We start from the raw sequence: 23,297 nt of genomic DNA on the forward strand, positions 1-23,297 counted from the left end.
CATCGCCGCCACCATGAGTATCATCGCCGCCACCATGAGTATCATCGCAGCCACCATGAGTATCATCGCCGCCACCATGAGTATCATCGCTGTCACCATGAGTATCATCGCCCACCATGAGTATCATCGCCGCCACCATGAGTATCATCGCTGTCACCATGAGTATCATCGCCGCCACCATGAGTATCATCGCCGCCACCATGAGTATCATCGCCGCCACCATGAGTATCATCGCCGCCACAGTGAGTATCATCGCCGCCACCATGAGTATCATCGCCGCCACCATGAGTATCATCGCCGCCACAGTGAGTATCATCGCCGCCACCATGAGTATCATCGCTGCCACCATGAGTATCATCGCCGCCACCATGAGTATCATCGCCGCCACCATGAGTATCATCGCCGCCACAATGAGTATCATCGCTGCCACCATGAGTATCATCGCCGCCACCATGAGTATCATCGCTGTCACCATGAGTATCATCGCCGCCACCATGAGTATCATCGCCGCCACCATGAGTATCATCGCTGCCACCATGAGTATCATCGCCGCCACCATGAGTATCATCGCCGCCACCATGAGTATCATCGCCGCCACCATGAGTATCATCGCCGCCACCATGAGTATCATCGCCGCCACAGTGAGTATCATCGCCGCCACCATGAGTATCATCGCCGCCACCATGAGTATCATCGCCGCCACAATGAGTATCATCGCCGCCACCATGAGTATCATCGCCGCCACCATGAGTATCATCGCCGCCACCATGAGTACCATCGCCGCCACCATGAGTATCATCGCCGCCACCATGAGTATCATCGCCGCCACCATGAGTATCATCGCCGCCACCATGAGTATCATCGCCGCCACCATGAGTATCATCGCCTCCACCATGAGTATCATCGCCGCCACCATGAGTATCATCGCCGCCACCATGAGTATCATCGCCGCCACCATGAGTATCATCGCCATCACCATGAGTATCATCGCCGCCACCATGAGTATCATCGCCGCCACCATGAGTATCATCGCCGCCACCATGAGTATCATCGCCGCCACCATGAGTATCATCGCCGCCACCATGAGTATCATCGCCGCCACCATGAGTATCATCGCCGCCACCATGAGTATCATCGCCGCCACCATGAGTATCATCGCCGCCACCATGAGTATCATCGCTGCCACCATGAGTATCATCGCCGCCACCCTGAGTATCATCGCCGCCACCATGAGTATCATCGCCGCCACCATGAGTATCATCGCCGCCACCATGAGTATCATCGCCGCCACCATGAGTATCATCGCCGCCACCATGAGTATCATCGCCGCCACCATGAATATCATCGCCGCCACCATGAGTATCATCGCCGCCACCATGAGTATCATCGCTGCCACCATGAGTATCATCGCCGCCACCATGAGTATCATCGCCGCCACCATGAGTATCATCGCCGCCACCATGAGTATAATCGCCGCCACCATGAGTATCATCGCCGCCACCATGAGTATCATCGCCGCCACAATGAGTATCATCGCTGCCACCATCAGTATCATCGCCGCCACCATGAGTATCATCGCCGCCACCATGAGTATCATCGCCGCCACAGTGAGTATCATCGCCGCCACCATGAGTATCCTCGCCGCCACAGTGAGTATCATCGCCGCCACCATGAGTATCATCGCCGCCACAATGAGTATCATCGCCGCCACCATGAGTATCATCGCAGCCACCATGAGTATCATCGCCGCCACCATGAGTATCATCGCCGCAACCATGAGTATCATCGCCGCCACCATGAGTATCATCGCCGCCACCATGAGTATCATCGCCGCCACCATGAGTATCATCGCCGCCACCATGAGTATCATCGCCGCCACCATGAGTATCATCGCCGCCACCATGAGTATCATCGCCGCCACCATGAGTATCATCGCCGCCACCATGAGTATCACCGCCGCCACCATGAGTATCATCGCCGCCACCATGAGTATCATCGCCGCCACCATGAGTATCATCGCCGCCACCATGAGTATCATCGCCGCCACCATGAGTATCATCGCCGCCACCATGAGTATCATCGCCGCCACCATGAGTATCATCGCCGCCACAATGAGTATGATCGCCGCCACAGTGAGTATCATCGCCGCCACCATGAGTATCATCGCCGCCACCATGAGTATCATCGCCGCCACCATGAGTATCATCGCCGCCACCATGAGTATCATCGCCGCCACCATGAGTATCATCGCCGCCACCATGTGTATCATCGCCGCCACCATGAGTATCATCGCCGCCACCATGAGTATCATCGCCGCCACCATGAGTATCATCGCCGCCACCATGAGTATCATCGCCGCCACAGTGAGTATCATCGCCGCCACCATGAGTATCATCGCCGCCACCATGAGTATCATCGCCGCCACAGTGAGTATCATCGCCGCCACCTTGAGTATCATCGCTGCCACCATGAGTATCATCGCCGCCACCATGAGTATCATCGCCGCCACCATGAGTATCATCGCCGCCACCATGAGTATCATCGCCGCCACCATGAGTATCATCGCTGCCACCATGAGTATCATCGCCGCCACCATGAGTATCATCGCCGCCACCATGAGTATCATCGCCGCCACCATGAGTATCATCGCCGCCACCATGAGTATCATCGCCGCCACCATGAGTATCATCGCCGCCACAGTGAGTATCATCGCCGCCACCTTGAGTATCATCGCTGCCACCATGAGTATCATCGCCGCCACCATGAGTATCATCGCCGCCACCATGAGTATCATCGCCGCCACCATGAGTATCATCGCCGCCACCATGAGTATCATCGCTGCCACCATGAGTATCATCGCCGCCACCATGAGTATCATCGCCGCCACCATGAGTATCATCGCTGCCACCATGAGTATCATCGCCGCCACCATGAGTATCATCGCCGCCACCATGAGTATCATCGCCGCCACCATGAGTATCATCGCCGCCACCATGAGTATCATCGCCGCCACCATGAGTATCATCGCCGCCACAGTGAGTATCATCGCCGCCACCATGAGTATCATCGCTGCCACCATGAGTATCATCGCCGCCACCATGAGTATCATCGCCGCCACCATGAGTATCATCGCCGCCACAATGAGTATCATCGCTGCCACCATGAGTATCATCGCCGCCACCATGAGTATCATCGCTGTCACCATGAGTATCATCGCCGCCACCATGAGTATCATCGCCGCCACCATGAGTATCATCGCTGCCACCATGAGTATCATCGCCGCCACCATGAGTATCATCGCCGCCACCATGAGTATCATCGCCGCCACCATGAGTATCATCGCCGCCACCATGAGTATCATCGCCGCCACAGTGAGTATCATCGCCGCCACCATGAGTATCATCGCCGCCACCATGAGTATCATCGCCGCCACCATGAGTATCATCGCCGCCACCATGAGTATCATCGCCGCCACCATGAGTATCATCGCCGCCACCATGAGTATCATCGCCGCCACCATGAGTATCATCGCCGCCACCATGAGTATCATCGCCGCCACCATGAGTATCATCGCCGCCACCATGAGTATCATCGCCGCCACCATGAGTATCATCGCCTCCACCATGAGTATCATCGCCGCCACCATGAGTATCATCGCCGCCACCATGAGTATCATCGCCGCCACCATGAGTATCATCGCCGCCACCATGAGTATCATCGCCGCCACCATGAGTATCATCGCCGCCACCATGAGTATCATCGCCGCCACCATGAGTATCATCGCCGCCACAGTGAGTATCATCGCCGCCACCATGAGTATCATCGCTGCCACCATGAGTATCATCGCCGCCACCATGAGTATCATCGCCGCCACCATGAGTATCATCGCCGCCACAATGAGTATCATCGCTGCCACCATGAGTATCATCGCCGCCACCATGAGTATCATCGCTGTCACCATGAGTATCATCGCCGCCACCATGAGTATCATCGCCGCCACCATGAGTATCATCGCTGCCACCATGAGTATCATCGCCGCCACCATGAGTATCATCGCCGCCACCATGAGTATCATCGCCGCCACCATGAGTATCATCGCCGCCACCATGAGTATCATCGCCGCCACAGTGAGTATCATCGCCGCCACCATGAGTATCATCGCCGCCACCATGAGTATCATCGCCGCCACAATGAGTATCATCGCCGCCACCATGAGTATCATCGCCGCCACCATGAGTATCATCGCCGCCACCATGAGTATCATCGCCGCCACCATGAGTATCATCGCCGCCACCATGAGTATCATCGCCGCCACCATGAGTATTATCGCCGCCACCATGAGTATCATCGCCGCCACCATGAGTATCATCGCCTCCACCATGAGTATCATCGCCGCCACCATGAGTATCATCGCCGCCACCATGAGTATCATCGCCGCCACCATGAGTATCATCGCCGCCACCATGAGTATCATCGCCGCCACCATGAGTATCATCGCCGCCACCATGAGTATCATCGCCGCCACCATGAGTATCATCGCCGCCACCATGAGTATCATCGCCGCCACCATGAGTATCATCGCCGCCACCATGAGTATCATCGCCGCCACAATGAGTATCATCGCCGCCACCATGAGTATCATCGCCGCCACCATGAGTATCATCGCCGCCACAATGAGTATCATCGCTGCCACCATGAGTATCATCGCCGCCACCATGAGTATCATCGCCGCCACCATGAGTATCATCGCCGCCACCATGAGTATCATCGCCGCCACCATGAGTATCATCGCCGCCACCATGAGTATCATCGCCGCCACCATGAGTATCATCGCCGCCACCATGAGTATCATCGCCGCCACCATGAGTATCATCGCCGCCACCATGAGTATCATCGCTGCCACCATGAGTATCATCGCCGCCACCATGAGTATCATCGCTGCCACCATGAGTATCATCGCCGCCACCATGAGTATCATCGCCGACACCATGAGTATCATCGCCGCCACCATGAGTATAATCGCCGCCACCATGAGTATCATCGCCGCCACCATGAGTATCATCGCCGCCACAATGAGTATCATCGCTGCCACCATGAGTATCATCGCCGCCACCATGAGTATCATCGCCGCCACCATGAGTATCATCGCCGCCACAGTGAGTATCATCGCCGCCACCATGAGTATCCTCGCCGCCACAGTGAGTATCATCGCCGCCACCATGAGTATCATCGCCGCCACAATGAGTATCATCGCCGCCACCATGAGTATCATCGCCGCCACCATGAGTATCATCGCCGCCACCATGAGTATCATCGCCGCAACAATGAGTATCATCGCCGCCACCATGAGTATCATCGCCGCCACCATGAGTATCATCGCCGCCACCATGAGTATCATCGCCGACACCATGAGTATCATCGCCGCCACCCTGAGTATCATCGCCGCCACCATGAGTATCATCGCCGCCACCATGAGTATCATCGCCGACACCATGAGTATCACCGCCGCCACCATGAGTATCATCGCCGCCACCATGAGTATCATCGCCGCCACCATGAGTATCATCGCCGCCACCATGAGTATCATCGCCGCCACCATGAGTATCATCGCCGCCACCATGAGTATCATCGCCGCCACCATGAGTATCATCGCCGCCACCATGAGTATCATCGCCGCCACAGTGAGTATCATCGCCGCCACCATGAGTATCATCGCCGCCACCATGAGTATCATCGCCGCCACCATGAGTATCATCGCCGCCACCATGAGTATCATCGCCGCCACCATGAGTATCATCGCCGCCACCATGTGTATCATCGCCGCCACCATGAGTATCATCGCCGCCACCATGAGTATCATCGCCGCCACCATGAGTATCATCGCCGCCACCATGAGTATCATCGCCGCCACAGTGAGTATCATCGCTGCCACCACGAGTATCATCGCCGCCACCATGAGTATCATCGCCGCCACAGTGAGTATCATCGCCGCCACCATGAGTATCATCGCTGCCACCATGAGTATCATCGCCGCCACCATGAGTATCATCGCCGCCACCATGAGTATCATCGCCGCCACCATGAGTATCATCGCTGCCACCATGATTATCATCGCCGCCACCATGAGTATCATCGCCGCCACCATGAGTATCATCGCCGCCACCATGAGTATCATCGCCGCCACAGTGAGTATCATCGCCGCCACCATGAGTATCATCGCTGCCACCATGAGTATCATCGCCGCCACCATGAGTATCATCGCCGCCACCATGAGTATCATCGCCGCCACAATGAGTATCATCGCTGCCACCATGAGTATCATCGCCGCCACCATGAGTATCATCGCCGCCACCATGAGTATCATCGCTGCCACCGTGAGTATCATCGCCGCCACCATGAGTATCATCGCCGCCACCATGAGTATCATCGCCGCCACCATGAGTATCATCGCCGCCACCATGAGTATCATCGCCGCCACAATGAGTATCATCGCCGCCACCATGAGTATCATCGCCGCAACCATGAGTATCATCGCCGCCACCATGAGTATCATCGCCGCCACCATGAGTATCATCGCCGCCACCATGAGTATCATCGCCGCCACCATGAGTATCATCGCCGCCACAGTGAGTATCATCGCCGCCACCATGAGTATCATCGCCGCCACCATGAGTATCATCGCCGCCACCATGAGTATCATCGCCGCCACCATGAGTATCATCGCCGCCACCATGAGTATCATCGCCGCCACAGTGAGTATCATCGCCGCCACCATGAGTATCATCGCCGCCACAGTGAGTATCATCGCCGCCACCATGAGTATCATCGCCGCCACCATGAGTATCATCGCCGCCACCATGAGTATCATCGCCGCCACCATGAGTATCATCGCCGCCACCATGAGTATCATCGCCGCCACCATGAGTATCATCGCCGCCAATATGAGTATCATCGCCGCCTCCATGAGTATCATCGCCGCCACCATGAGTATCATCGCCGCCACCATGAGTATCATCGCCGCCACCATGAGTATCATCGCCGCCACAGTGAGTATCATCGCCGCCACCATGAGTATCATCGCCGCCACCATGAGTATCATCGCCGCCACAGTGAGTATCATCGCCGCCACCATGAGTATCATCGCCGCCACCATGAGTATCATCGCCGCCACAGTGAGTATCATCGCCGCCACCATGAGTATCATCGCTGCCACCATGAGTATCATCGCCGCCACCATGAGTATCATCGCCGCCACCATGAGTATCATCGCCGCCACCATGAGTATCATCGCTGCCACCATGAGTATCATCGCCGCCACCATGAGTATCATCGCCGCCACCATGAGTATCATCGCCGCCACCATGAGTATCATCGCCGCCACCATGAGTATCATCGCCGCCACCATGAGTATCATCGCCGCCACCATGAGTATCATCGCCGCCACCATGAGTATCATCGCCGCCACAGTGAGTATCATCGCCGCCACCATGAGTATCATCGCCGCCACCATGAGTATCATCGCCGCCACCATGAGTATCATCGCCGCCACCATGAGTATCATCGCCGCCACCATGAGTATCATCGCCGCCACCATGAGTATCATCGCCGCCAATATGAGTATCATCGCCGCCTCCATGAGTATCATCGCCGCCACCATGAGTATCATCGCCGCCACCATGAGTATCATCGCCGCCACCATGAGTATCATCGCCGCCACAGTGAGTATCATCGCCGCCACCATGAGTATCATCGCCGCCACCATGAGTATCATCGCCGCCACAATGAGTATCATCGCCGCCACAATGAGTATCATCGCTGCCACCATGAGTATCATCGCAGCCACCATGAGTATCATCGCCGCCACCATGAGTATCATCGCCGCCACCATGAGTATCATCGCCGCCACCATGAGTATCATCGCCGCCACCATGAGTATCATCGCCGCCACCATGAGTATCATCGCCGCCACCATGAGTATCATCGCCGTTACCATGAGTATCATCGCCGCCACCATGAGTATCATCGCCGCCACCATGAGTATCATCGCCGCCACCATGAGTATCATCGCCGCCACCATGAGTATCATCGCCGCCACCATGAGTATCATCGCCGCCACCATGAGTATCATCGCCGCCACCATGAGTATCATCGCCGCCACCATGAGTATCATCGCCGCCACCATGAGTATCATCGCCGCCACCATGAGTATCATCGCCGCCACCATGAGTATCATCGCCGCCACCATGAGTATCATCGCCGCCACCCTGAGTATCATCGCCGCCACCATGAGTATCATCGCCGCCACCATGAGTATCATCGCCGACACCATGAGTATCATCGCCGCCACCATGAGTATCATCGCCGCCACCATGAGTATCATCGCCGCCACCATGAGTATCATCGCCGCCACCATGAGTATCATCGCCGCCACCATGAGTATCATCGCCGCCACCATGAGTATCATCGCCGCCACCATGAGTATCATCGCCGCCACCATGAGTATCATCGCCGCCACCATGAGTATCATCGCCGCCACCATGAGTATCATCGCCGCCACCATGAGTATCATCGCCGCCACCATGAGTATCATCGCCGCCACCATGAGTATCATCGCCGCCACAGTGAGTATCATCGCCGCCACCATGAGTATCATCGCTGCCACCATGAGTATCATCGCCGCCACCATGAGTATCATCGCCGCCACCATGAGTATCATCGCCGCCACAATGAGTATCATCGCTGCCACCATGAGTATCATCGCCGCCACCATGAGTATCATCGCCGCCACCATGAGTATCATCGCCGCCACCATGAGTATCATCGCCGCCACCATGAGTATCATCGCCGCCACCATGAGTATCATCGCCGCCACCATGAGTATCATCGCCGCCACCATGAGTATCATCGCCGCCACCATGAGTATCATCGCCGCCACCATGAGTATCATCGCCGCCACCATGAGTATCATCGCCGCCACCATGAGTATCATCGCCGCCACCATGAGTATCATCGCCGCCACCATGAGTATCATCGCCGCCACCATGAGTATCATCGCCGCCACCATGAGTATCATCGCCGCCACCATGAGTATCATCGCCGCCACCATGAGTATCATCGCCGCCACCATGAGTATCATCGCCGCCACCATGAGTATCATCGCCGCCACCATGAGTATCATCGCCGCCACCATGAGTATCATCGCCGCCACCATGAGTATCATCGCCGCCACAGTGAGTATCATCGCCGCCACCATGAGTATCATCGCCGCCACCATGAGTATCATCGCCGCCACCATGAGTATCATCGCCGCCACCATGAGTATCATCGCCGCCACCATGAGTATCATCGCCGCCACCATGAGTATCATCGCCGCCAATATGAGTATCATCGCCGCCTCCATGAGTATCATCGCCGCCACCATGAGTATCATCGCCGCCACCATGAGTATCATCGCCGCCACCATGAGTATCATCGCCGCCACAGTGAGTATCATCGCCGCCACCATGAGTATCATCGCCGCCACCATGAGTATCATCGCCGCCACAGTGAGTATCATCGCCGCCACCATGAGTATCATCGCCGCCACCATGAGTATCATCGCCGCCACAGTGAGTATCATCGCCGCCACCATGAGTATCATCGCTGCCACCATGAGTATCATCGCCGCCACCATGAGTATCATCGCCGCCACCATGAGTATCATCGCCGCCACCATGAGTATCATCGCTGCCACCATGAGTATCATCGCCGCCACCATGAGTATCATCGCCGCCACCATGAGTATCATCGCCGCCACCATGAATATCATCGCCGCCACCATGAGTATCATCGCCGCCACCATGAGTATCATCGCCGCCACCATGAGTATCATCGCCGCCACCATGAGTATCATCGCCGCCACAGTGAGTATCATCGCCGCCACCATGAGTATCATCGCCGCCACCATGAGTATCATCGCCGCCACCATGAGTATCATCGCCGCCACCATGAGTATCATCGCCGCCACCATGAGTATCATCGCCGCCACCATGAGTATCATCGCCGCCAATATGAGTATCATCGCCGCCTCCATGAGTATCATCGCCGCCACCATGAGTATCATCGCCGCCACCATGAGTATCATCGCCGCCACCATGAGTATCATCGCCGCCACAGTGAGTATCATCGCCGCCACCATGAGTATCATCGCCGCCACCATGAGTATCATCGCCGCCACAATGAGTATCATCGCCGCCACAATGAGTATCATCGCTGCCACCATGAGTATCATCGCCGCCACCATGAGTATCATCGCCGCCACCATGAGTATCATCGCCGCCACCATGAGTATCATCGCCGCCACCATGAGTATCATCGCCGCCACCATGAGTATCATCGCCGCCACCATGAGTATCATCGCCTCCACCATGAGTATCATCGCCGCCACCATGAGTATCATCGCCGCCACCATGAGTATCATCGCCGCCACCATGAGTATCATCGCCGCCACCATGAGTATCATCGCCGCCACCATGAGTATCATCGCCGCCACCATGAGTATCATCGCCGCCACCATGAGTATCATCGCCGCCACCATGAGTATCATCGCCGCCACCATGAGTATCATCGCCGCCACCATGAGTATCATCGCCGCCACCATGAGTATCATCGCCGCAACCATGAGTATCATCGCCGCCACCATGAGTATCATCGCTGCCACCATGAGTATCATCGCCGCCACCATGAGTATCATCGCCGCCACCATGAGTATCATCGCCGCCACCATGAGTATCATCGCCGCCACCATGAGTATCATCGCCGCCACCATGAGTATCATCGCCGCCACCATGAGTATCATCGCAGCCACCATGAATATCATCGCCGCCACCATGAGTATCATCGCCGCCACCATGAGTATCATCGCTGCCACCATGAGTATCATCGCCGCCACCATGAGTATCATCGCCGCCACCATGAGTATCATCGCCGCCACCATGAGTATAATCGCCGCCACCATGAGTATCATCGCCGCCACCATGAGTATCATCGCCGCCACAATGAGTATCATCGCTGCCACCATGAGTATCATCGCCGCCACCATGAGTATCATCGCCGCCACCATGAGTATCATCGCCGCCACAGTGAGTATCATCTCCGCCACCATGAGTATCCTCGCCGCCACAGTGAGTATCATCGCCGCCACCATGAGTATCATCGCCGCCACCATGAGTATCATCGCCGCAACCATGAGTATCATCGCCGCCACCATGAGTATCATCGCCGCCACCATGAGTATCATCGCCGCCACCATGAGTATCATCGCCGACACCATGAGTATCATCGCCGCCACCCTGAGTATCATCGCCGCCACCATGAGTATCATCGCCGCCACCATGAGTATCATCGCCGACACCATGAGTATCATCGCCGCCACCATGAGTATCATCGCCGCCACCATGAGTATCATCGCCGCCACCATGAGTATCATCGCCGCCACCATGAGTATCATCGCCGCCACCATGAGTATCATCGCCGCCACCATGAGTATCATCGCCGCCACCATGAGTATCATCGCCGCCACCATGAGTATCATCGCCGCCACAGTGAGTATCATCGCCGCCACCATGAGTATCATCGCCGCCACCATGAGTATCATCGCCGCCACCATGAGTATCATCGCCGCCACCATGAGTATCATCGCCGCCACCATGAGTATCATCGCCGCCACCATGAGTATCATCGCCGCCACCATGTGTATCATCGCCGCCACCATGAGTATCATCGCCGCCACCATGAGTATCATCGCCGCCACCATGAGTATCATCGCCGCCACCATGAGTATCATCGCCGCCACAGTGAGTATCATCGCCGCCACCATGAGTATCATCACCGCTACCATGAGTATCATCGCCGCCACAGTGAGTATCATCGCCGCCACCATGAGTATCATCGCTGCCACCATGAGTATCATCGCCGCCACCATGAGTATCATCGCCGCCACCATGAGTATCATCGCCGCCACCATGAGTATCATCGCTGCCACCATGAGTATCATCGCCGCCACCATGAGTATCATCGCCGCCACCATGAGTATCATCGCCGCCACCATGAGTATCATCGCCGCCACCATGAGTATCATCGCCGCCACAGTGAGTATCATCGCTGCCACCATGAGTATCATCGCCGCCACCATGAGTATCATCCCCGCCACCATGAGTATCATCGCCGCCACCATGAGTATCATCGCCGCCACCATGAGTATCATCGCCGCCACCATGAGTATCATCGCCGCCACAGTGAGTATCATCGCCGCCACCATGAGTATCATCGCCGCCACCATGAGTATCATCTCCGCCACCATGAGTATTATCGCCGCCACCATGAGTATCATCGCCGCCACCATGAGTATCATCGCTGCCACCATGAGTATCATCGCCGCCACAGTGAGTATCATCGCCGCCACCATGAGTATCATCGCCGCCACCATGAGTATCATCGCCGCCACCATGAGTATCATCGCCGCCACCATGAGTATCATCGCCGCCACCATGAGTTTCATCGCCGCCACCATGAATATCATCGCCGCCACCATGAGTATCATCGCCGCCACCATGAGTATCATCGCTGCCACCATGAGTATCATCGCCGCCACCATGAGTATCATCGCCGCCACCATGAGTATCATCGCCGCCACCGTGAGTATAATCGCCGCCACCATGAGTATCATCGCCGCCACCATGAGTATTATCGCCGCCACAATGAGTATCATCGCTGCCACCATGAGTATCATCGCCGCCACCATGAGTATCATCGCCGCCACCATGAGTATCATCGCCGCCACCATGAGTATCATCGCCGCCACCATGAGTATCATCGCCGCCACCATGAGTATCATCGCCGCCACCATGAGTATCATCGCCGCCACCATGAGTATCATCGCCGCCACCATGAGTATCATCGCCGCCACAGTGAGTATCATCGCCGCCACCTTGAGTATCATCGCCGCCACCATGAGTATCATCGCCGCCACCATGAGTATCATCGCCGCCACCATGAGTATCATCGCCGCCACCATGAGTATCATCGCCGCCACCATGAGTATCATCGCCGCCAATATGAGTATCATCGCCGCCTCCATGAGTATCATCGCCGCCACCATGAGTATCATCGCCGCCACCATGAGTATCATCGCCGCCACCATGAGTATCATCGCCGCCACAGTGAGTATCATCGCCGCCACCATGAGTATCATCGCCGCCACCATGAGTATCATCGCCGCCACAATGAGTATCATCGCTGCCACCATGAGTATCATCGCCGCCACCATGAGTATCATCGCCGCCACCATGAGTACCATCGCCGCCACCATGAGTATCATCGCCGCCACCATGAGTATCATCGCCGCCACCATGAGTATCATCGCCGCCACCATGAGTATCATCGCCGCCACCATGAGTATCATCGCCTCCACCATGAGTATCATCGCCGCCACCATGAGTATCATCGCCGCCACCATGAGTATCATCGCCGCCACCATGAGTATCATCGCCGCCACCATGAGTATCATCGCCGCCACCATGAGTATCATCGCCGCCACCATGAGTATCATCGCCGCCACCATGAGTATCATCGCCGCCACCATGAGTATCATCGCCGCCACCATGAGTATCATCGCCGCCACCATGAGTATCATCGCCGCCACCATGAGTATCATCGCCGCCACCATGAGTATCATCGCCGCCACCATGAGTATCATCGCCGCCACCATGAGTATCATCGCCGCCACCATGAGTATCATCGCCGCCACCATGAGTATCATCGCTGCCACCATGAGTATCATCGCCGCCACCATGAGTATCATCGCCGCCACCATGAGTATCATCGCCGCCACCATGAGTATCATCGCCGCCACCATGAGTATCATCGCCGCCACCATGAGTATCATCGCCGCCACCATGAGTATCATCGCCGCCACCATGAATATCATCGCCGCCACCATGAGTATCATCGCCGCCACCATGAGTATCATCGCTGCCACCATGAGTATCATCGCCGCCACCATGAGTATCATCGCCGCCACCATGAGTATCATCGCCGCCACCATGAGTATAATCGCCGCCACCATGAGTATCATCGCCGCCACCATGAGTATCATCGCCGCCACAATGAGTATCATCGCTGCCACCATGAGTATCATCGCCGCCACCATGAGTATCATCGCCGCCACCATGAGTATCATCGCCGCCACAGTGAGTATCATCGCCGCCACCATGAGTATCCTCGCCGCCACAGTGAGTATCATCGCCGCCACCATGAGTATCATCGCCGCCACCATGAGTATCATCGCCGCAACCATGAGTATCATCGCTGCCACCATGAGTATCATCGCCGCCACCATGAGTATCATCGCCGCCACCATGAGTATCATCGCCGACACCATGAGTATCATCGCCGCCACCCTGAGTATCATCGCCGCCACCATGAGTATCATCGCCGCCACCATGAGTATCATCGCCGACACCATGAGTATCATCGCCGCCACCATGAGTATCATCGCCGCCACCATGAGTATCATCGCCGCCACCATGAGTATCATCGCCGCCACCATGAGTATCATCGCCGCCACCATGAGTATCATCGCCGCCACCATGAGTATCATCGCCGCCACCATGAGTATCATCGCCGCCACCATGAGTATCATCGCCGCCACCATGAGTATCATCGCCGCCACCATGTGTATCATCGCCGCCACCATGAGTATCATCGCCGCCACCATGAGTATCATCGCCGCCACCATGAGTATCATCGCCGCCACCATGAGTATCATCGCCGCCACAGTGAGTATCATCGCCGCCACCATGAGTATCATCGCCGCCACCATGAGTATCATCGCCGCCACAGTGAGTATCATCGCCGCCACCATGAGTATCATCGCTGCCACCATGAGTATCATCGCCGCCACCATGAGTATCATCGCCGCCACCATGAGTATCATCGCCGCCACCATGAGTATCATCGCTGCCACCATGAGTATCATCGCCGCCACCATGAGTATCATCGCCGCCACCATGAGTATCATCGCCGCCACCATGAGTATCATCGCCGCCACCATGAGTATCATCGCCGCCACAGTGAGTATCATCGCTGCCACCATGAGTATCATCGCCGCCACCATGAGTATCATCCCCGCCACCATGAGTATCATCGCCGCCACCATGAGTATCATCGCCGCCACCATGAGTATCATCGCCGCCACCATGAGTATCATCGCCGCCACAGTGAGTATCATCGCCGCCACCATGAGTATCATCGCCGCCACCATGAGTATCATCTCCGCCACCATGAGTATTATCGCCGCCACCATGAGTATCATCGCCGCCACCATGAGTATCATCGCTGCCACCATGACTAACATCGCCGCCACAGTGAGTATCATCGCCGCCACCATGAGTATCATCGCCGCCACCATGAATATCATCGCCGCCACCATGAGTATCATCGCCGCCACCATGAGTATCATCGCCGCCACCATGAGTTTCATCGCCGCCACCATGAATATCATCGCCGCCACCATGAGTATCATCGCCGCCACCATGAGTATCATCGCTGCCACCATGAGTATCATCGCCGCCACCATGAGTATCATCGCCGCCACCATGAGTATCATCGCCGCCACCGTGAGTATAATCGCCGCCACCATGAGTATCATCGCCGCCACCATGAGTATTATCGCCGCCACAATGAGTATCATCGCTGCCACCATGAGTATCATCGCCGCCACCATGAGTATCATCGCCGCCACCATGAGTATCATCGCCGCCACAGTGAGTATCATCGCCGCCACCATGAGTATCCTCGCCGCCACAGTGAGTATCATCGCCGCCACCATGAGTATCATCGCCGCCACCATGAGTATCATCGCCGCCACCATGAGTATCATCGCCGCCACCATGAGTATCATCGCCGCCATCATGAGTATCATCGCCGCCACCATGAGTATCATCGCCGGTACCATGAGTATCATCGCCGCCACCATGAGTATCATCGCCGCCACCATGAGTATCATCGCCGACACCATGAGTATCATCGCCGGCACCCTGAGTATCATCGCCGCCACCATGAGTATCATCGCCGCCACCATGAGTATCATCGCCGCCACCATGAGTATCATCGCCGACACCATGAGTATCATCGCCGCCACCATGAGTATCATCGCCGCCACCATGAGTATCATCGCCGCCACCATGAGTATCATCGCCGCCACCATGAGTATCATCGCCGCCACCATGAGTATCATCGCCGCCACAGTGAGTATCATCGCTGCCACCATGAGTATCATCGCCGCCACCATGAGTATCATCCCCGCCACCATGAGTATTATCGCCGCCACCATGAGTATCATCGCCGCCACCATGAGTATCATCGCCGCCACCATGAGTATCATCGCTGCCACCATGAGTATCATCGCCGCCACAGTGAGTATCATCGCCGCCACCATGAGTATCATCGCTGCCACAATGAGTATCATCGCCGCCACAGTGAGTATCATCGCCGCCACAGTGAGTATCATCGCCGCCACCATGAGTATCATCGTTGCCATAATGAGTATCATCGCCGCCACCATGAGTATCATCGCCGCCACAGTGAGTATCATCGCCGCCACCATGAGTATCATCGCCGCCACAGTGAGTATCATCGCCGCCACCATGAGTATCATCGCCGCCACCATGAGTATCATCGCCGCCACCATGAGTATCATCGCTGCCACCATGAGTATCATCGCCGCCACCATGAGTATCATCGCCGCCACCATGAGTATCATCGCTGCCACCATGAGTATCATCGCCGCCACCATGAGTATCATCGCTGCCACCATGAGTATCATCGCTGCCACCATGAGTATCATCGCCGCCACCATGAGTATCATCGCCGCCACCATGAGTATCATCGCCGCCACAGTGAGTATCATCGCCGCCACCATGAGTATCATCGCTGCCACCATGAGTATCATCGCCGCCACCATGAGTATCATCGCCGCCACCATGAGTATCATCGCCGCCACAGTGAGTATCATCGCCGCCACAGTGAGTATCATCGCCGCCACAGTGAGTATCATCGCCGCCACCATGAGTATCATCGCCGCCACCATGAGTATCATCGCCGCCACCATGAGTATCATCGCCGCCACAGTGAGTATCATCGCTGCCACAGTGAGTATCATCGCCGCCACAGTGAGTATCATCGCTGCCACAGTGAGTATCATCGCCGCCACCATGAGTATCATCGCCGCCACAGTGAGTATCATCGCCGCCACCATGAGTATCATCGCAGCCACAGTGAGTATCATCGCCGCCACAGTGAGTATCATCGCTGCCACAGTGAGTATCATCGCCGCCACAGTGAGTATCATCGCTGCCACAGTGAGTATCATCGCTGCCACAGTGAGTATCATCGCTGCCACAGTGAGTATCATCGCTGCCACAGTGAGTATCATCGCTGCCACAGTGAGTATCATCGCCGCCACAGTGAGTATCATCGCCGCCACCATGAGTATCATCGCCGCCACAGTGAGTATCATCGCCACCACAGTGAGTATCATCGCTGCCAGCCACAAGTATTCACCTAAGCGTGATAGTTGGGGGTCAGGTGAGGGGTCTAGTTTCCACCAGCTGTAACGTGAAGGGATCCACTCTCGGTGTGAGCAAGGAATGGGCTAATAGGTGCTCAGTAACGAATAGTAATTGGTACTTAAAAGCAGAAGTCAGGGTAGGCAGTCATGTGTCACTATTACATTACTTGGAATCAGAGCTCTCTAGTACACACAAATTAGGATTACAAAAACTTGAGTCTATGGTTAGGTTAACCTAACCTAACTTTGCCTTCATATAAATTAATGAATATTTTTATGTCTGTTAGACACATCATCAATTAAAAATTTAAGCGTTTCACAAGAGATAGGCTCAAATTTATTTAATATGATTTTATATATTATTTTACGCTTAAAAATGCAAATGTGAACGTGAGCACTTTATTCTCACTGAGCATCATAGTCCAAGCAGGCAGCATCGTTTTTGAGTATTTAATGCCAAGCTGCAGAGGTTTTGGGAAGCACTGGAACCCACCCCAGTAATATTACAATGAATCCTTCAATTTTGGCCACATAACACCGGCGTACCAATAGTTGTATGAATTTTGTAATAATTACCATAAAGAGGACTTGAAAGTTGTAGGTGACTCGAGGAAGTTTTCTCTCTTTATAAACGAAATAAAAAAAAACAAAAGAGGGAGAAATAAAAAAATTATGAGAAATACCTAATCTAATTCAGGTACCCGATGAATGACACCTAACTACTGCTGTGTGACCTATTGTAGCATATATACGCTTCCCAAGATACGAAATGTATAATCGATTAATGTTTCGTTTAATGCAGAGAATAAACACTGAGACAAAAAATAAATCAGTGTGAAAATAATAATACCAAAATACAGTATAAATTACTTACTAATGACTTTCAGAGTTTTTGTGGATCCTTGATCATCAACATTCTTGAAGCACGGAAGAAACTTAACGACATCCTCCCAGAGTAAGCAGGCAGCTGAGTTGCCTGCACTTGACACACTACTGTACACCGGAAATAAACCTCACTGTAATGAGAAGGTAACATAGCACAAGTAACATAAAATCTGGTGATTTAATCCAAATCGACAAGGTGGAGAGAGACAGGAATTTCCAGAGATGGGACACAACAGCCAGGGATCACAGTGGACGTTGATGACTCAGATGAGTCACAGAGATTTTAGGAAGTATTTCTTCAGTCAGAAATTTGTCAGGAAGTGTAACAGTCTGGAAAGTGATGCAGTGGAGGACGGAACCATTCATAGGTATAAGAAGAGGTATGATAAGGGTAATGGAGCAGGGAGAGGGTTGGTCTAGTAACGACCAGCGAAGAGGAGGGACCAGGAGCTATGAATCGACCCGTGAAAGCACAATTAGAGGAGTACAGTTAGGTAAGTACACACACATACGCACGACCACACAAACCTACAAACAACTTGAGCCTAGCGAACTAGGCTTGCTTCAAGTAGCGAGGACATGCTATGATGTGGTTGCAACCCATGTCCTCGCAACTTAAAGCAAGCCTAGTTCGCTAGGCTCAAGTTGTTAGTAGCATTGCATGACCCAGTGGTTTAGAGCATCTTGAATTTTCGTTTGCCATGAGGTGTTCGATCCTCCAGCTAGTCGCAGTGTTATTATTGATTAAATACTACTTGTTTGTGGTTTTATATATATATATATATATATATATATATATATATATATATATATATATATATATATATATATATATATATATATATATATATATATATATATATATATATAAACCATATCCCGGCCTGGATTGAACCCACGGTCAAAGAGTCTCAAAACTGCAGCCCGTTGCGTTAGCCACTAGACCAGCTAGCCACATTAAGATTCGTACAACTACGTGTATTTCTACACCATACTAAGGTTAGCACAGGCACCACTGTGACCACAAATGCAAGTTTTTTCAGACGAATCTCCAGCTAGCGAGGCCGTGACGAACTCTAGCTCAAGTCCCATCACTGCATTTGTGGTCACAGAGGTGCCTGTGCTAACCTTCCTATGGTGTAGAAATATACCTAGTTGGATGAATCTTATTGTGGCTAGCTGGTCTAGTGGCTAACGCGACGGGCTGGAGTTTTGAGACTCTATGACCGCGGGTTCAATCCCGGCCGGGGGTATGGTTTGTTTGCAATCGTGTCATTACGATTTCTTGAGTTATATATATATATATATATATATATATATATATATATATATATATATATATATATATATATATGAGTGAAAATAGGTAATAAAACCTGAGCGCATTCATGTGCTTATTCCCATATTTTAAGACGAACAGTTAGAAGTGGGAAGAGAAGCAACACCTAACTCAAAGAGGGTTGCAACACCTAACTAAAAGAGGGTTGCAACACCTAACTAAAAGAGGGTTGCAACACCTAACTCAAAGAGGGTTGCAACACCTAACTAAAAGAGGGTTGCAACACCTAACTAAAAGAGGGTTGCAACACCTAACTCAAAGAGGGTTGCAACACCTCACACAAAGAGGGTTGCAACACCTAACTCAAAGAGGGTTGCAACACCTCACACAAAGAGGGTTGCAACACCTAACTCAAAGAGGGTTGCAACACCTCACACAAAGAGGGTTGCAACACCTAACTAAAAGAGGGTTGCAACACCTCACACAAAGAGGGTTGCAACACCTAACTCAAAGAGGGTTGCAACACCTCACACAAAGAGGGTTGCAACACCTCACTCAAAGAGGGTTGCAACACCTCACTCAAAGAGGGTTGCAACACCTCACTCAAAGAGGGTTGCAACACCTCACTCAAAGAGGGTTGCAACACCTCACACAAAGAGGGTTGCAACACCTCACACAAAGAGGGTTGCAACACCTAACTAAAAGAGGGTTGCAACACCTAACTAAAAGAGGGTTGCAACACCTCACACAAAGAGGGTTGCAACACCTCACACAAAGAGGGTTGCAACACCTAACTCAAAGAGGGTTGCAACACCTAACTAAAAGAGGGTTGCAACACCTAACTCAAAGAGGGTTGCAACACCTCATACAAAGAGGGTTGCAACACCTAACTCAAAGAGGGTTGCAACACCTCACACAAAGAGGGTTGCAACACCTCACACAAAAAGGGTTGCAACACCTAACTCAAAGAGGGTTGCAACACCTCACACAAAGAGGGTTGCAACACCTCACTCAAAGAGGGTTGCAACACCTCACTCAAAGAGGGTTGCAACACCTCACTCAAAGAGGGTTGCAACACCTCACACAAAGAGGGTTGCAACACCTCACTCAAAGAGGGTTGCAACACCTCACTCAAAGAGGGTTGCAACACCTCACACAAAGAGGGTTGCAACACCTCACACGAAGAGGGTTGCAACACCTAACTCAAAGAGGGTTGCAACACTTCACACAAAGAGGGTTGCAACACATAACTAAAAGAGGGTTGCAACACCTAACTCAAAGAGGGTTGCAACACCTCACACAAAGAGGGTTGCAACACCTCACACAAAGAGGGTTGCAACACCTAACTCAAAGAGGGTTGCAACACCTAACTAAAAGAGGGTTGCAACACCTAACTAAAAGAGGGTTGCAACACCTAACTCAAAGAGGGTTGCAACACCTAACTAAAAGAGGGTTGCAACACCTAACTAAAAGAGGGTTGCAACACCTAACTCAAAGAGGGTTGCAACACCTCACACAAAGAGGGTTGCAACACCTAACTCAAAGAGGGTTGCAACACCTCACACAAAGAGGGTTGCAACACCTCACTCAAAGAGGGTTGCAACACCTCACACAAAGAGGGTTGCAACACCTAACTAAAAGAGGGTTGCAACACCTCACACAAAGAGGGTTGCAACACCTAACTCAAAGAGGGTTGCAACACCTCACACAAAGAGGGTTGCAACACCTCACTCAAAGAGGGTTGCAACACCTCACTCAAAGAGGGTTGCAACACCTCACTCAAAGAGGGTTGCAACACCTCACTCAAAGAGGGTTGCAACACCTCACACAAAGAGGGTTGCAACACCTCACACAAAGAGGGTTGCAACACCTAACTCAAAGAGGGTTGCAACACCTAACTAAAAGATGGTTGCAACACCTCACACAAAGAGGGTTGCAACACCTCACACAAAGAGGGTTGCAACACCTAACTCAAAGAGGGTTGCAACACCTAACTAAAAGAGGGTTGCAACACCTAACTCAAAGAGGGTTGCAACACCTCATACAAAGAGGGTTGCAACACCTAACTCAAAGAGGGTTGCAACACCTCACACAAAGAGGGTTGCAACACCTCACACAAAAAGGGTTGCAACACCTAACTCAAAGAGGGTTGCAACACCTCACACAAAGAGGGTTGCAACAACTCACTCAAAGAGGGTTGCAACACCTCACTCAAAGAGGGTTGCAACACCTCACTCAAAGAGGGTTGCAACACCTCACACAAAGAGGGTTGCAACACCTCACTCAAAGAGGGTTGCAACACCTCACTCAAAGAGGGTTGCAACACCTCACACAAAGAGGGTTGCAACACCTCACTCAAAGAGGGTTGCAACACCTCACTCAAAGAGGGTTGCAACACCTCACACAAAGAGGGTTGCAACACCTCACACGAAGAGGGTTGCAACACCTAACTCAAAGAGGGTTGCAACACTTCACACAAAGAGGGTTGCAACACCTAACTAAAAGAGGGTTGCAACACCTAACTCAAAGAGGGTTGCAACACCTCACACAAAGAGGGTTGCAACACCTCACACAAAGAGGGTTGCAACACCTAACTCAAAGAGGGTTGCAACACCTCACACAAAGAGGGTTGCAACACCTCACACAAAGAGGGTTGCAACACCTCACACAAAGAGGGTTGCAACACCTCACACAAAGAGGGTTGCAACACCTCACACAAAGAGGGTTGCAACACCTCACACAAAGAGGGTTGCAACACCTCACTCAAAGAGGGTTGCAACACCTCACACAAAGAGGGTTGCAACACCTAACTCAAAGAGGGTTGCAACACCTAACTCAAAGAGGGTTGCAACACCTCACACAAAGAGGGTTGCAACACCTAACTCAAAGAGGGTTGCAACACCTCACACAAAGAGGGTTGCAACACCTAACTCAAAGAGGGTTGCAACACCTCACACAAAGAGGGTTGCAACACCTAACTAAAAGAGGGTTGCAACACCTCACACAAAGAGGGTTGCAACACCTAACTCAAAGAGGGTTGCAACACCTCACACAAAGAGGGTTGCAACACCTCACTCAAAGAGGGTTGCAACACCTCACTCAAAGAGGGTTGCAACACCTCACTCAAAGAGGGTTGCAACACCTCACTCAAAGAGGGTTGCAACACCTCACACAAAGAGGGTTGCAACACCTCACACAAAGAGGGTTGCAACACCTAACTCAAAGAGGGTTGCAACACCTAACTAAAAGAGGGTTGCAACACCTAACTCAAAGAGGGTTGCAACACCTCATACCAAGAGGGTTGCAACACCTAACTCAAAGAGGGTTGCAACACCTCACACAAAGAGGGTTGCAACACCTCACACAAAAAGGGTTGCAACACCTAACTCAAAGAGGGTTGCAACACCTCACACAAAGAGGGTTGCAACACCTCACTCAAAGAGGGTTGCAACACCTCACTCAAAGACGGTTGCAACACCTCACTCAAAGAGGGTTGCAACACCTCACACAAAGAGGGTTGCAACA

At 53.2% G+C, this 23,297-nt stretch overlaps 1 protein-coding gene across 1 annotated transcript in view; it reads right to left on the bottom strand.

The window, feature by feature from the left end:
* Window positions 1–23,297, bottom strand: part of LOC128696601 (sodium-coupled monocarboxylate transporter 1) — a 348,670-nt gene that overhangs the window by 111,006 nt on the left and 214,367 nt on the right. Inside the window, exon 7 of the mRNA XM_070094645.1 lies at window positions 18,483–18,601. Within this exon, the coding sequence (XP_069950746.1) occupies window positions 18,483–18,601 (119 nt within the window). The remainder of the gene's footprint in view (window positions 1–18,482; window positions 18,602–23,297) is intronic.

This window comes from Cherax quadricarinatus, chromosome 47 (genome assembly GCF_038502225.1).
Source record: "Cherax quadricarinatus isolate ZL_2023a chromosome 47, ASM3850222v1, whole genome shotgun sequence".
NCBI lineage: Eukaryota > Metazoa > Arthropoda > Malacostraca > Decapoda > Parastacidae > Cherax > Cherax quadricarinatus.